The sequence below is a fragment of the Panthera tigris genome, chromosome B1 (assembly GCF_018350195.1).
Source record: "Panthera tigris isolate Pti1 chromosome B1, P.tigris_Pti1_mat1.1, whole genome shotgun sequence".
NCBI lineage: Eukaryota > Metazoa > Chordata > Mammalia > Carnivora > Felidae > Panthera > Panthera tigris.
Window position 1 is genome coordinate 121,554,415 of NC_056663.1, and position 16,290 is coordinate 121,570,704.

At 35.7% G+C, this 16,290-nt stretch overlaps 1 protein-coding gene across 3 annotated transcripts in view; it reads right to left on the minus strand.

Annotated features, from left to right (window-relative positions):
- Window positions 1-9,926: 9,926 nt before the first annotated feature.
- CB1H4orf17 (chromosome B1 C4orf17 homolog) overlaps window positions 9,927-16,290 on the minus strand; it is a 41,208-nt gene continuing 34,844 nt past the window's right edge. For all 3 annotated transcript variants that reach the window (XM_042982706.1, XM_042982705.1, XM_042982704.1), the window contains 4 exons: window positions 14,329-14,410; window positions 12,746-12,932; window positions 11,765-11,808; window positions 9,927-10,301 (listed from right to left, as the gene is read on the minus strand). In XM_042982706.1, coding sequence (XP_042838640.1) covers window positions 10,099-10,301; window positions 11,765-11,808; window positions 12,746-12,932; window positions 14,329-14,410 — 516 coding nt within the window. In that variant the 3' untranslated portion in view covers window positions 9,927-10,098. The remainder of the gene's footprint in view (window positions 10,302-11,764; window positions 11,809-12,745; window positions 12,933-14,328; window positions 14,411-16,290) is intronic.

The following is a 16,290-nucleotide window of genomic DNA, read 5'->3' on the forward strand; positions in this document are numbered from 1 at the left end:
AATTATGGAGGCGAAAACTGTAGAATCGAGGTGGGTCCCTATAGCTTCCCTCTGGAGGCTATAGGGAAGAATTGTTCTAGCCTCTTGGCTTTTAGTGCTTCCCAGCAATCTTTACTGTTCTTACAGCTGCATCACTCCAGTATCTGCTTTGTCATCACATGGCTTCTAGCCTCAGTCTTCTTTACCTGTGTCTGTATCCCTCTTATAAGGATACAAATCATTGGATTAGTGTTTGTTGTAATCCAATATGACCTCATATTGAGGTCAATTGATTACATTTGCAAAGAACCTATTTCCAAATAAGGTCACACCCACAGGTACAAGATACTAGGACTTGAACATATGTTCAATGTTCACACGTTCAATATATGTTCATATGTACGCACAATTCTATCCTTACAAGTCCATATCAGGCTGTTGATGACAAGAAGGAGATAAAACCTTCTATTTAAAAAGGGTAAGATTACAATTAGAAATAAGTAATTGCTGAGATATTTTAAAATCTTTTTAAAATAATAGTAATCTCTTTTCTTATTTTAATGTATTTTTGTCTCGCAACATTGTTTTGGTTTATGAAGGTGCCTTATTTAAAACTTCAGTAATATTGAAGTCACCTGTATTGGAAAATAATAAGGGTGGGGAATTCAGTTAGTACTTAAATAAACACATCAAAAGAAGATACGTCTCCTAAAATAAAATTTTCTCTCACTTCTTTAAAAACCCTGCAGTATTAATAAATCAAGCTCATTCTTGAAGGAGCATTCTTCAGATTGATTCTCCAGAAATCAGTGTGTTGCCATCTTGGAGCATTTGAAAATACTTGAGATTGGAAAAGAAAAAAGGAAGCAATTCTGAAGAAATGTTAAGGTGAATGAACAATGATGAGACTCATCAATTACTACCAATTACAAAGGAAAGTGAAAGATCATTTCATGTTATAGATAGGGATATAGATGATACAGTTTAAAAGGCAAGAATTGTCCGTGGAGCACTGAGGACATGTACAGACAATAGTTGTAAAAAGAAAATTTAAAAGACAAAAGAGAAAGCAGAGATTAAATGACAGCAGTAGCCTATGGTGCTCATTAAACTTTGATCTCAGTTGACCTAGAGATGTTTATCTGTTTTTCTTTTTTTTTCAATTTTTTTCTTAATGTTTTAATTTCTTTTTGAGACAGAAACAGAGCATGAGCGGGGGAGGGGCAGAGAGAGAGGGAGACACAGAATCTGAAGCAGGCTCCGGGCTCTGAACTGACAGCACAGAGCCCGACGCGGGGCTTGAACTCACAGACCGTGAGATCATGACCTGAGCCGAAGTTGGACGCCCAACCGACTGAGCCACCCCGGCGCCCCTATCTGTTTTTCTGCCTCCTAGCCAGACACATAGAGTAGGCATTTCATAAACATGAAGGGGAGAACCAGCGTCAGAATGAGGAGATAATGCAATCAGTAGGAAGAGTAGGCTTAAATTTTGGCACTGCCACCTGTTGTGACTTTGGGCAACTTAACGAGCCTTCATAGTCCTTGTGTCCTCATTTGTGAAACAGGAGTTTTATCCCTTTTATCCTGTTTCTTAGGGTTGAGCAATCAATTGGTTTGAAACCAAGCAGCAGTTAATTTCATAATCTTTCTCATATTGACATTTCTTCATTACTTGCCTTGTTTCCCTTGGTTTTCATTCTTTTTGTCATTGCCTGCCCCCCCCCCCCAATAATATGTAAGTATTTGCTTCAGACTCTGATAAGGAACCCAGACTTAGATAAGATTTTTTTAAATGTGAACTTTCTAAATAATCAGAATGTATACATATTAGACAAAATATGGATATCACATCATTTAGTGAGATGTTTTAAAAAGCAGTGAAAACACTGCAAACATAAAACAGTAACTACACAAAACCAAATCTATCAGCAAGTATAAATGTCTAAAATCACCCAAATTGAATTTTAAAAAACCCCAAACCTAAATATATGTTGTATTTAAATAATGTTGCTCAGCAGTGTTGAAAATAATAGAGAAAGGCATATTGGGCTAATAATTTTTTTTAAAAAGTCACAATTTTAACATTGAATTAAGTTCAACACATTACAATTAAGGAACAGAAAGTCATGTTGTAATGTTCAAGAATGCAACCCTTAGTGAAGATTTAATGGTTATGAATATGCACTAAGTAGCATAGTATTAAAATTCATTGAGAAAAGACTTGGAGAATTACGTGAAATAGTGAGAAATACATTAGTATAAGGAGACTTTAATTCACGTTTTCCAACCCACAGTAGCTCAAGTGGACAAAAGATAAATATATGGGAGATGTAAATGCTATAATTAATAAACTTATAATTGATACATATCAAGTCCTACAGGCTGAAGGTAGTTTTCCAGTGCCCATGGAATGTTCATAGAAGTATTTATATATGAGGGCACAAAAGAAAATAAGTTCCAAATGTAAGAAATAAGGAACTTCTCTCATAATATATTATAGTAGGAAATAAACTTGTGAGATAGAAGGAATGCCTTACCACCCAGTACCTTTGTCTTCAATGTTAGATGGTTCTTATTGTAAAAATTAGTGTTGGAGATAGTCATGACTTTATTATAAAATTTTAAACTGTGTTAACACATCACTTCAAAATATATGAATCAAAATGGAAAAATTACAAGGACCAATAGAACTACAAAATATACTCTAAAATAGTTGGAAAATTTTATTACACATCTTTATAATTGATAAATGAAACACTAAGAAAAATTAGGGTATATAAAATTTGAACAGCACAAATAACATGTTTGTCCTAATGAATATATCTGTACATTTGTGTTCAACAATTTTAAAATTCTCATTCTTTTAAAGTCTTATGGGATATTTATGGAATTGACCATGTACTAACCCTCAAAACTACCCCCAAGAAAACAAAAAGATTAAGTCATCTTAAAAAAAAATAAAACTGGTCATTTTTACAGATCACATTATCTGACCACAATGCAATTAAATCATTTAAATATGTAACAAGTTTGAAAAACACTGTATGTTTGAGAATTAAAAAAATAAACAACTTGGTTACAGGAGGAAGTGAAAATTAGAAGATATTTAATTAGAAAATATTTAAAAGTAAATGAAACTATGGATTAAAACTTGTGGAATGTAACTAAAGCAACATTTAGAGGAAAAATTATAGCCTAAAATATTTAAGTCAGATAAGGGAAGGCTAGCATTATTGAGCTATGCATTTAACAAGTTTAAAGGAGGACTGCAGCATAAATTCAAAGTTGAAAGAAATAAAGATAGCAGCAATAAACACAGTAAAGAGGCTCCAGGCAAAAATCAACCCTGCAAAGGTTAACCTCTGGCAAAATTGAACCAAAAAAACCCGAATGTTAAGAGGGAGAGCAAGAAGACACATATAAAGAAATTAATGTGGATATTGGAAACGGATATTACAAAATACTAAATGTCAATGCATTTGAAAGTTCATATGAAATAACTAAGTTCTAAATTAAAATTACCAAAATAATCCTAAAAAAAGTAAAGTTCCAAAGAATTTTTTTGTTTTCAGTTTTTCACTTCAATTCTAGTTAACATATAGTGTAAGATTGGTTTCAGGTGTAGAATTCAGTGATTTATCACTTACATACAACACCCAGTGCTCATTACAAGTGCCCTCCTTAATATCCATCATCCATTTAGCTTATCCCCTGCCCATCTCCCTCCATCAACCCTCAGTCTGTTCTCTACAGTTCAGTCTCTTATTGTTTGCTTCCCTCTCTCTCTCTTTTTCCCTTCCCCTATGTACATCTGTTTTAAAACCCCAAAGAATTTTTAACTCAAACTGGCATAGTATTTCATTTTTTAAAGATTTTATTTTTAATTTTTTTTCTTCTAAGTATAATTTATTGTCAAGTTAGCTAACATGTAGTGTATACAGTGTGCTCTTGGTTTCAGAAGTAGATTCCCATGATTCATTGCTTACATACGACACCCAGTGCTCATCCCAACAAGTGCCCTCCTCAATGCTCATCACCCATTTTTGCCCCCCCAACCCGTCATCAACCCTGTTTGGTCTCTGTATTTAAGAGTGTCTTATGGTTTGCCTCCCTCTCTGTTTGAAACTATTGTTTTCCCCTTCCCTTCCTCCATGGTCTTCTTTTGTTTCTCAAATTCCCCATATGAGTGAAAACATATGTCATCTTTCTCTGACTTATTTTACTTAGCATAATACCGTCCAGTTCCATCTACACTGTTGCAAATGGCAAGATTTCATTCTTTCTCATCACCAAGTAGTATTCCACTGTATATATAAACCACATCTTCTTTATCCATTTATCAGTTCATGGACATTTGTGCTCTTTCTATAATTTGGCTATTGTTGATAGTGCTGCTATAAACATTGGGGTACATATGCCCCTATGAATCAGCACTCCTGGTGTAGTATTTTAAAATCTAGGCCTAAATGTTTTATGGGCATATCTGTGAGACATACCAAAAGCAAAGTAGTCATCTTTTTTTTTAAGTTTATTTTTTTTGAAAAAGAGAGAGAGCATGACCAGGAGAGGGGCATAGAGAGAGCGAAAAAAGAGAATCCTAAGCAGGCTCTGTGCTAACAGCACAGAGAGCAACATGGGGCTTAATCCCACAAATGGTGAGATCATAACCTGATCCGAAATCAAGAGTCAGACGCTTAACCAGCTGAGCCACCCAGGATTCCCAGTAAATTGGACATCTCACAGACTCTTTGTAGGTAATTAAAAATGAGGGAATGCTCATTTTATGAAGCTTGTTAACTGTGCTGTTCAAGGCATATATTTTCCATATATATATATATATCTTTTAGTTATGATAAAACATTACATTTACCATCTTAACTCTTTTTAAGTGTACAGTTTAGTAGTGTTCAGTATATTCATTGTTTTGCAACAGCTCTGTAGAACTTATTTATCATGAAGCGTTGAAATTCTATATCCATTAAAAACCAATTACACCTTCATCCTCCCAGCAGCCCTTGGTAAATACCTTTCTACTTTTGTGATTTTGACTACTTTAGATACTTCATATGGTGGAATTATACAGTATTTGTCCTTTTATGACTGGCTAACTTTCCTTAGCATAATGTCCTCAAGGCTTATCTATGTTGTAGCATGTGACAGGATCTCCCTTTTTTAAGACTGCGTAATATTCCACTGTATGTATGTTCCATATTTTCTTTATCCAGTCATCTGTCAATTGCCATTTGGATTACCTCTACCTCTTGGGTATTTTGAATAATGCTATGAACACAGGTATGCAAATATCTCTTTGAGATTCTGCTTTCCATTCTTTTGGATATATAGACAGAAGTGGGATTGCTGGGTCATACGGTAATTCTATTTTAAAGTTTTTGAGTAGTTTCTGGCGTTTTCCATAATGGCTGTACTATTTTACATTCCCATCAACAATGTCTAAGGGTCCAACTTCTCCACATCCTTGCCAACATTTATTTTCTCTTTTAATAGTAGCCATCCTGATGGATGTGAGGTGGTATCTCATTATGGATTTGATAGCATTTCCTTAATGACTAATGATGTTGAACATGTTTTCATGTGCTTCTTGGCAATTTGCATATCTTCATTAGAGAAATGTCTATTCAAGTCCTTTGCCCATTTTTAAATTGGGTTGTCTTCTGTTATTGATTTATAGAAGTTCCTTATATATTTTAGATATTAACCACTTATCAAATATATGATTTGCAAATATTTTCCCTAATTCCATAGGTTGCCTTTTCACTATATTGTTTCTTTTGACACAAAGTTTTAAAGTTTAGTGAAGTCCTATTTATCTTTTTTTTTTTTGTTTATTTTGTTGCTTGTGTTTTTGGTATCATATCCAAGAAATCATTGCCCAATCCAATGTTCTTAAGTTTTCCCCCTGTATTTTCTTCTAAGAGTTTAATAGTTTTAGGTCTTACATTTATGTCTTTAATCAAATTTGAGTTAATTTTGTATATGGTATACAGTAACTTTATTCTTTTGTATGTGGAATCCAGTTTTCCTAACACCCTTTGTTGAAGACAGTACTTTCCCAATTGTGTAGTCTTGACATATGTGTTGAGAATCACTTGGTCATAAACGCAAGGGTTTATTTCTGAGCTCTCTATTCTGTTCCATTGGCCTATATTTCTGTCTTTATTTCAGAACCTATCTTAATTGCTGTTGCTTTGTAGCATGTTTTGAAATCTGGGAATATGAGGCTTACAACTTTTTTCTTTTTCAAGATTGTTTTGGTTATTTAAGGTCCCTTGAGATTCCATATGAATTTTAGGATTTTTTTTTTCTATTTCTGCAAGAATTGTCTTTGGTATTTTGATAGCAATTGCATTGAATCTGTAGATATTTTTGGATAGTGTGGACTTTTTAGCAATATTGTTTTTCAATCCAATTTCAATTGGATTGAAATTGGATAGTAAATAGGTTTTTTAAATTTTCTTTTTGAATTGGTCATTATTGGTGTACAGGAATGCAATTGATTTTTGTATCATCAACTTTGCTGAATTTGTTTATTAGCTCTAATAGGTGTGTGTGTGTGTGTGTGTGTGTGTGTATATAATCTTTAGTTTTCTACGAATAATAGCATGTCATGTGCAAACAGAGATCATTTTAATTTTCTTCTTTTCCATTTCTTTTTTTTTTTTTTTTGCCTTTCATTTCTTTTTCTTATCTGATTGCTCTGACTAGAAGTGCCAATACTATATTGAATAGAAGTATGGTGAGAGTGGGCATCCCTGACTTATTTCTGATCATATAGCAAAATATTTCAGTGTTTCCCCTATTGAATACAATGTTAGCTGTGGGCTTTTAATATATGGCTCTTTTTATGTCGAGGTAGTTTCCTTCTGTTCCTGGTTTGTTCATTATTTTAATCATGAAGGGTGTTGAGTTTTGTCATCTTAAAAACTTATGCTAATACATGAGAATGAATGAATATACCTATATTAATAACATCCCACTCAAGACATTAGAGTAGTAATTAACCTAAAGAAACTAAAAGAATGAAAGGAGATATTAATGAAATAGATATAGGAACATTGTGAAACAAAGCACTAAATTCATCTGATTTTTTTTGAAAATGACAATAAAATGTGAAAAGTCATTAGCTAACTGAATAAAAAATACAAATACATAAAAGTGAGATTTCAGGGGCGCCTGGGTGGCTCAGTCGGTTAAGCGTCCGACTTCAGCTCAGGTCATGATCTCATGGTCCGTGAGTTCGAGCCCCACGTCAGGCTCTGTGCTGACCGCTCAGAGCCTGGAGCCTGTTTCAGATTCTGTGTCTCCCTCTCTCTCTGCCCCTCCCCTGTTCATGCTCTGTCTCTCTGTCTCAAAAATAAATAAATGTTAAAAAAAAATTTTTTTTTTTTAAAAATGAGATTTCAGAATAAACACAGCAAGGAATTTAGAATTAGGACAAATCTGCCTCAATTCTATGAAGATAAATTTGGAAATGTGGACGAAATGCTTAATTTTCTAAGAAAATTAAAATTTCCAAAACTGGTCCTCCAAAATACAGAAAATATAAACAGACCAGTTACCATAGAAGGAATAAAATTATTAAAGGGCTACCATCCCCCAACACCTGATAGGTCCAATAGGAGAATTTCACTACGTTTTCAAGGAAAAGGAATGTGCAGTGCTATTGAAACCTCTCTATAACAAGAAAAAGAGAAAAAGCTTTGATATTAATTTTATGAAGTGAGTATGGTTTTGATACATATCAGTAGTGCCTAGTGGTTAAGCATACAAGTTCCAGCCACACTCTCAGTCACTAAACCTTTGTGTCAGAGATTTAACTGTCCACCAAAATTCAACTTTCCTTTCCATAGAATATAGTTGTAACTAGACTAGGATTCCTGCTTAAGAATTTTATCAGCCCTCTTTCAGCTAGACTGTTTTCCAACCATGGGATGTGACTAGAAGTGATGTTTGCCATTTCAAGGCCAACACTTTAAGCAGTTGTACTCTCCTTGTGCAAGGCAGAATAATGTCCCGTCACGATCCTAATCCCTGGAACCTACGAAGTTACACGGTAAGGGGAAATTAAATTGCTAATCATTTGACCTTAAATTAAGATTATCTTGGATAAGTTGGATAACTGGCAGGCCCAATGTAATCACAGGGTCCTTAACAGTAGAAGAAGGGGGCGGAAAATCAGTGTCAGAGAGATGTATTGTGAGAAAGACTCAACTGGCCATTGCTGGTGCTAAAGATAGAAGGGATTCAGGAGTCAAGGAATGTTGATAACCTCTAGAAGTTGAAAAACAAAGAAAGAGATTCTCCCCAGGGCGCCTAGGTGGCTCAGTTGGTTGAGCATCTGACTTCAGCTCAGATCAGGCTCTCATGGCTGGTGGGTTTGAGCCCCACACTGGGCTCTGTGCTGACGGCTCAGAACCTGGAGCCTGCTTCAGATTCTGTTTTCCCTCTCTGCTCCTCCCCTGCTCGCATTCTGTCTCTCTCTCTGTCAAAAATAAACAAACACTAAAAAAGTTGAAAAAAAGAAACAGACTCTTCTTAAAGCCTCCAAAAGGAATATAGCCCTGCCAACACCTTGATTTCAGCCCAGTGAGATTCATTTCCGACCTGTGCCCCCAGATTTGTAAGAGATTAAATTTGTATTGATTTAAGCCACGAAGTTTGTGGTAATTTATTTAGTTAGCTAGTTAGTTTAATATGAAATTTATTGTCAAATTGGTTTCCATACAACACCCAGTGCTCATCCCAACAGGTGCCCTCCTCAATGCCCATCACCCACCCTCCCCTGCCTCCCACCCCCCATCAACCCTCAGGTTGTTCTCAGTTTTTAAGAGTCTCTTATGGTTTGGCTCCCTCCCTTTCTCTTTTTTTCTCCCCCTCACCCATGGTCTTCTGTTAAGTTTCTCAGGATCCACATAAGAGTGAAAACCTACAGAGAAAGACAGATACCATATGTGATAATTTATTAAAGCAGCCATAGGAAATTAAAATTCTCCTCCACTCTCCTTTTCCTCCTTTGCTAGTAGGATGCATTTGGCAGTGAAACCCTGGGTGATGGTTGAGCCAAGATGGAAGGATCCTGGGCCCTTGAATCACCAAGTAAAGCAGTCACCTAACAACACACACTTTGAACTCTTATGTGAGAAATAATCCTCTTCTGTATTTTAAAGATGACAATTATTACAACTGTTTACCCTATCCCAATGAGTACAACTCTGCACCTCAGTTTTCTTGTAAAAAAAGAGAGAGAACAGCAATAGTAGCTATCTCAAATAGTTATTGTGAAAAGTAAATGTTACTGTATCTACAGTGTTTAGAATAATTCCTGACACACAATAAATGTGATATAAATGTTGTCATTAAGATTGCACAACACATGCACACATACACAAAATTTATAGTATCTCTTGAATATCTATGCAGCATTCTAAAAGATTGGCTAACTGGTAGATAGAATCCAGTAATACACTGAAAGAATAATAGCTATGGCCCAGGAGTGGTTTATTTTAAAAATGTAAAAAAGTTAAATATTAGTAAATTTGTTAACGTCATTCACAATTAGCAATGAGTAGAAACTAGTTCCTTTCTGGCTCATAAATTAGTGATAATTTTTATGTCTTTTTTGGGAGAAGGTCATTATTTTTTCATAATCACTGTGGAATTCATTCAGTGCTCCAACAACAATGAAACACTATAGATTGTGAAAACTAGCTCAGATGTTAAAATTCTGTTTTTGTTTTTGTTTTTCCTCTATCAAGAGTTCGGAGAATGTGTCAAATTGGAGCTGCCTAATTCTGTTATGGATGTTTTTTTCTAGCATCAGGGCCCTGAGCATATGTATTAATGCAATTAGTGTAAGACTAGAAATATGGTATATAAATAAACATACTTCTTTTACAGATCATGCTAAAATTAACCACAAATAGAAATACTGTCTCCATTAATATTTATTTAGTAGCATTATATACAGGTGCTTTGAACATGTGCCACCAAATAGAGGAGTTATTGATTCTTTGATACCAAAATATTTTTAAAAAATAATTTGATGTTGTAATGGAGTGAAGATCATGTTTGTGAAAGAAATAGCGCAGTCCAGAATTTCTACCTTTGGAATGTTAAAGGATACAATGCTCTCTGGGGAGAGAGAGTGCATCCTTGTTGTATACTTCTTGCTGACATTGGTTTTGTTGATATGCTTTCCTGAGTTTTAGGCCTGGGAGGAGACTTCGGTCTGCTGAAATATTCTGCAATGGGCATTTTCATCTTATTTCTTCTTATAAAAAATGGAGGCCTGTGTTCAGCCTCTGAAATAGAAAAAGTCTAAATAAGGCCAAAATTGAGACATAAATATAGCTTCTGCCATGTTTTAGTAGCAAATGACATAAAAAAAAAAAAAACTATATGAAGTTTAGGCGAATCAAATATACCCAACATTCATAAAAGAACCCAGTCTCATCTTTCTTACTACCTGCTCATTTTTAATGAGTAATATTTTTTGTAACATGCAGGATATGTTATATCCTCTTAAAATCAAACATTATTTTGGTAGGAATTAATTAGAATTAGTGATCTGTAGAGGTGATAGGTAAGAATGGGAACAGCGAGAGGAAGGAAAAGGATCTATGGTTTTGAAAGACAAAAAAGAAAATAGATAAGCAGATTAAAACAAGTCAATTGTATTCATAAGAGCTTCCCAAGACCTATATGGTCAAACCCAAGCCAGAATAAGGATTTGGGGAGATGCTGACTATCACCCCTGGAGACAAGTATGATTGGGGCTTCTATACAAAAGTTTTCCAAATATCTAGATAGGGTAAAATATATTTGGGGCCAACAGGTAAGACGTAAAGCTGAGTAATAGAAACCATCACTGTCATGACTTTGTGGTCTTAGGGTGAGGAGTTTGGTAGGAATCAGATACAATAGACCATCCTTGGCATGTCAGTATAAGGGAGTATTTTCTAACTTCTAAGTTTTATTTCTTATTGCCTATTAACACATTGGCCCTCTTTGGTGTTAACCCTAACAAAAGCTGCTGGGGTTTAGAGTGACCTCAAAGAACTCTGATTACCATATCATTCTTGGTATAAGGGAAACTTGTAGATATAACAGGACAGACTTTTGTTCGAGGCTTATAGACATACTCCTCCTGGTCTTTGCTCTATAGTCATCGTTGCTACACTTGTTTTAAATTAGGAGCTGCCAAACCCACAGGGATGTTTCAGTTGGGCTATTCTGAACCGAAGTAGGACATTCTACAACTCTTGATTCTTGTTGGTCCAAACTGTAGGGTGTGGCTGGGACAGAGAACTACTCCTCTCTATTGTTTTTTAGCTGTCTCATAAAGCATCTGCTTGTGGCTGATTGCCATTTTACTGTTTTCTATGGTTGACTTGGTTTCTAGTTAAAATCACTTAGCTTCACAGTTAACCTATGAAGAAGTAAAACCCTGAGATCATTGTCCTTTTGTTAGGTCAGTGCAGGGCCTCTCCTGGATTGGCCAGACCAAACCTATGTATCCTGCTGTCTTGTTTCTTAGAGTGTCTGTCCCTGATGAGGCACTTTGCCTTTCAAAACAAAGTTAAGTTTATGTCAAATTTATCTCAATGAGAAATTCAGCACACACTGTCCCTTAAGAGTAATTGGAAATCATTATGGTATTGCACTGCTTTTAAAACCATAGGTCCCTGTCCTTGTCTGTGTCCCTAAATAGATAGATACTTATTGGTTTCTCTATACCAACTGAGTATCACAAACTGTACTTAACCTTTTGGTACTTCCTTATTTCCTTCAGATCCTTGACTTGACACTCTAAATCAAATGGAGAAATAGAAAATGAAATTCACAGATACAAACAAGTATTTTCTATAGACTGCACTATGATCAGTAAGCTAAGTATATATGTATCTTAAATATTTTATCCCAATTCTTTGTTTTTCAATGGAGACAGTATTAAAGGTACTTTCCAATGAGAAATTCTTCTGACTTTGAGTCATATCTAAACAGTACATCATATATTATTCACTAAGTTAGAAAGACTGACCCTATTTCCCAGTTTCCAACTCTATGGAAACTTTAAAGTGGAGACAACTTGCAATACAGAACTTTCCCCTGTCTCAAACATTTTTAAAGTGACTTGGGTTTTGAATATTTATTTTTTCTCAGTTTAAGTTTTACCCAACTTTTAATTTTAAAGTAACAAGACTTTCTCTCCCGACTTAAATAACATCTTACCACATTCTTTCACCATGGTATTACACATAAATATGTATTTTCTTCTGTCATTGAAATTATAAGGTTTAAGAAAAATTTCTACTAAAATAATTTACAGTTGCTGTAGTAGTTATTTTTCCCTCTAGTAGCCTCCAGGAGTGTGCCAGAGAAATTAATTGAAGCAATTTATTTTAATCTAGCATTGTTCTACACACACACACAAAAAGTGATACTTGTGTGATATGCATTCAACAAAATATACAATAATAATACAATTTCTGTTTTCTTTATTGCTTCCATTTTTAGGGCAAATAAAAAAACTACATTTTCTTAGATGTCTGGGTGGCTAAAATAGGATTTAGAATAATTCTCATATTACATTTATGAAAATGAAAGAAAATAAATACACATGGTGGTCCCCTGCTGAATAAAGAGGAGACTTAAAACATCAGAATGTTTAGTGTTTTGAAAGGTAACAAAAAGAAAACTGAAAGTCTTTCTGTACCATATCTACTTAGCCATTATATCTAATTACCTGGTTGGTTGCTGTCTTTCCCTCGATTTGGTCAGTACTTTAGATTTTGCAGGTGAATTTGGGGGCGATTTAACTTTGGGTGGCTTCCTACTCTCTGTTGCTAGTTCTGCTGAGATGTTTCTTCGTTGAGTCAACAAATTTATCTCAGCCATTTCAGCATGAATCAAAGCTGAGATCCACTCTTTTTCTGATTTAAAGAACAGGGGTGGGCATAAAGGTTATAATTATCATGTTGACTAGAAACGCAGGATTGGTTCTTTTATCCAGCACTCTAGTGTGAAAGGCTGGTATGGTAATCTGTTTTCCAAGTAGGCATTTATTCATGAGTCAAGGTTTCTGCAGAAAAATTGGTTCACATCAACCTGATTTCTATTGACCTGTGATACTATAGAGTGCCCCGAGCTGTTAGTTCACTGAGGCACTTGTCCCTGAATGGCAGTGGAATTCTTTTTAAATATTGAGTACAAAACCCAGCCTTTCAGGCTGCTGCCAAATAAAAGAAAGCATATCTACACAAAATAATAAGTACAATATAATCTCATTAATGACAGACTAATAGTTAAGTAGTAAATAGTTATGTCTATAAAGATATTTACCAAAGTAGTCACTGAAATAATGTCTGTGATGATTTTATTGATTATTATTCTTCCTTTCTCATATTTTTTTTTTCTGGTTCATTTGGGTTTTTCCCCTCAACAATAAGTACTTAATTACTTGTGTATATTTTTAAGTTACATTCTTAAAAAGAAAAAATAATAATCAAAGACTCCTTGCCCCCAAATACTTCTTAATTGCTTGCCAAGTAGTCTTGAATTCCTGGGTAAAGTACTATTGCCAAAATTCTCCCCATTTAAGGATATTAGTCTATCTCTAACACATCCATATTTCCTAACTTTTATTGGTGCAGATTCTCAAAAAGTAGCCCCCAGACCAGCATTATCAGCACCTAGGAACTTGTTAGAAATGCAAATTCTCAGGCTCTGCCCACCTCAGAAGTTTTGCCTCAATCTGATGACGAGCTAGGTCTGAGGGAAGCCACTCTATGCTATTTATGGCTGGCCCACATGGGACTGGTATATGTTTTCATGGAACAGGCCACACAGGCCCAAAAGGAGGCTGAGAGATGACTGAGTTGATGATTTGGGTGGGGAACTGGCAGAGCTGTTAGAATCTAGAACTTGGAAGGCTGTGCAATAGCCACCCATACCAGAGAAAGGAAACAGGCTCTGTGTTCACGGTTCATGGTAGGCCAGAAAATATACTCAGGGAGACACCTGGGTGTATGGACTTAGGAGAAGAAGCACAAGCCAGCCCTGGACACACGTGTTTCATACCACCCAAAGCAGCTTAATGTGGGGCATACCAAATTTGGGGTCACTGAGTGACCAGTTGCATACAGTCAGTATAGAGGACTGTTATAGAGTTATAGAGGACTACAGAGACTCTGATACCGAAGTACTAGGGAAATAATATTGCAACATTATCTTTGCAAATCCCAGGTAGAACACTTCACATATTGGCACATTCACACTTTCTGACAATAAACTGAGCCCAGTGTTTTCAAATGCTTATTTTAATCTCACCTTTTGTGCTGGCATGAACCAGCCACTGTAGAACTTCCGCCAGGGAATCAGTACGTAAAACGTTACAGAGCTTTGCCAGAATCTGACAGAGAATATTAGAATTACAGAGTGAGCAAATAAATGGTGTAAGTGTTACAAGATTTCCTTTACTGTCTCCACAGTCTTATCACCCAAATGTCACTCTGTACCCACTGCTCAATTAAGTCCATTGGGATTTTAGCCCGGGAACCAGATTTCAAAGAGAAAACAAACAAAAAATCAATACAAGTAATAGTTTGGGTTAGGTAATACAGTGTTCCTTTTGTTTTGTCTGCTCAGTATCCACATCTTCCGGAGGGGCAATTCACTTTCCTTCTTTTTGGGGAATGGATCCTTTCCCACTGCACCATGGGGTTCTAATTGGGATTTTCCAGTCACACAACTGTATCCCTGCTGTACCGTAGTGGGTGAATCTAGCTGGAGTCATTTTTCCTCAGTTCCCTGAACACAGTGGTTGGTCCAATGGGCTAGGAATATAATTCACTTTTGGCAGTCAGTATCCTTCCTTGACGTGTGTGTGTGTGTGTGTGTGTGTGTGTGTGTTTTAAATTCGGAGCTAGGGTCTGAAATGTGGAAGATAGAGGAGATAAATATATGAAATAATTCTAATAAAAATGGACTATAATAAGCATTAAAGTACAAAACTTTAAACACAAGTAATGATGTTTCCAGTTTGATTCTAAATTGTGTCTGTTCTTAGAATTAGACATATCTGAAATTCAGTCCTATGTATCCAGCTGCCTACCAAATGTATCCACCTAGATATACTATAGATACTTTGAACCCAAATTATCTAAAACTAAACCCATCTTCTTCTTTCTAAAACCTGCTCCACACTTGGTTCCTCCTGGTTCCCTTACCTCGATGGACAGCTCTGGCATACACTGAATATATGTCCAAGCCAGACCCTGAGATTCATCCTGGATGACTCCCTTGCATCTACAGTATGCTGCCAGACAACAAGTTCAGTAAATTCTTTCTTCTAAATATTTCTCAAATCTCTCCATTTCTTTTTATCTCCACACCCTTGGCCCAGTCTAAACTATCATCGATTCTTGCTTGAGCTTCTGCAACATCCTTTTCCCTAGCGTGCCTGAAATCTTTCCTTTTTTTAAAATTTATTATTGAAGTATAGTTTACATACAATACAACATGGTGTACAACATAGTGATTTGACAGTTCTATACATTACTCGATGCTCACCAAATTAATGTAGGCACCATGCAACATTATTATAATATTGTTGGCTACAATCCCTATGCTGTACTTTTTATCTCCATGACTTATTTATTTTATAACTGGAAGTCTGTGTTTCTTAATCGTCTTCACCTATTTTGCCCATCCCCTTACCCACTTACCCCCTGGCAACTACTAGTTCTCTGTATTTCAGAGTCTGTTTGGGGGCACCTGGGTGGCTCAGTCAGTTGAGCGTCCGACTTCAGCTCAGGTCATGATCTCACGGTTCCTGAGTTTGAGCCCCGAGTCAGGCTCTGTGCTGACAGCTCAGAGCCTGGAGCCTGATTCAGATTCTGTGTTTCCCCCTCTCTCTGCCCCTCCCCCACTCACACTCCGTCTGTCTCTCTCTCTTAAAAGTAAATAAACATTAAAACATGTTTAACCAAAAAAGAGTCTGTTTTGTTTGTTCATTTGTTTTGTTTTTCATATTCCATATGTAAGTGAAATCATATGGTATTTTCTTTCTTTGTCTGATTTATTCACTTAGCATAATACCGTCTGGGTCCATCCATGTTGTCACAAATGGCACAATCTCACACTTTTTTATGATGAAACAACAGTCCATTGTATATATGTATGTGTATGTACGTATAAGATATGGTGTGTATGTATGTATATATGTATCTTCTTCATCCATTTATCTATCAATGGACACTGGAGTGGCTTCCATATCTTTGTTATGGTGAA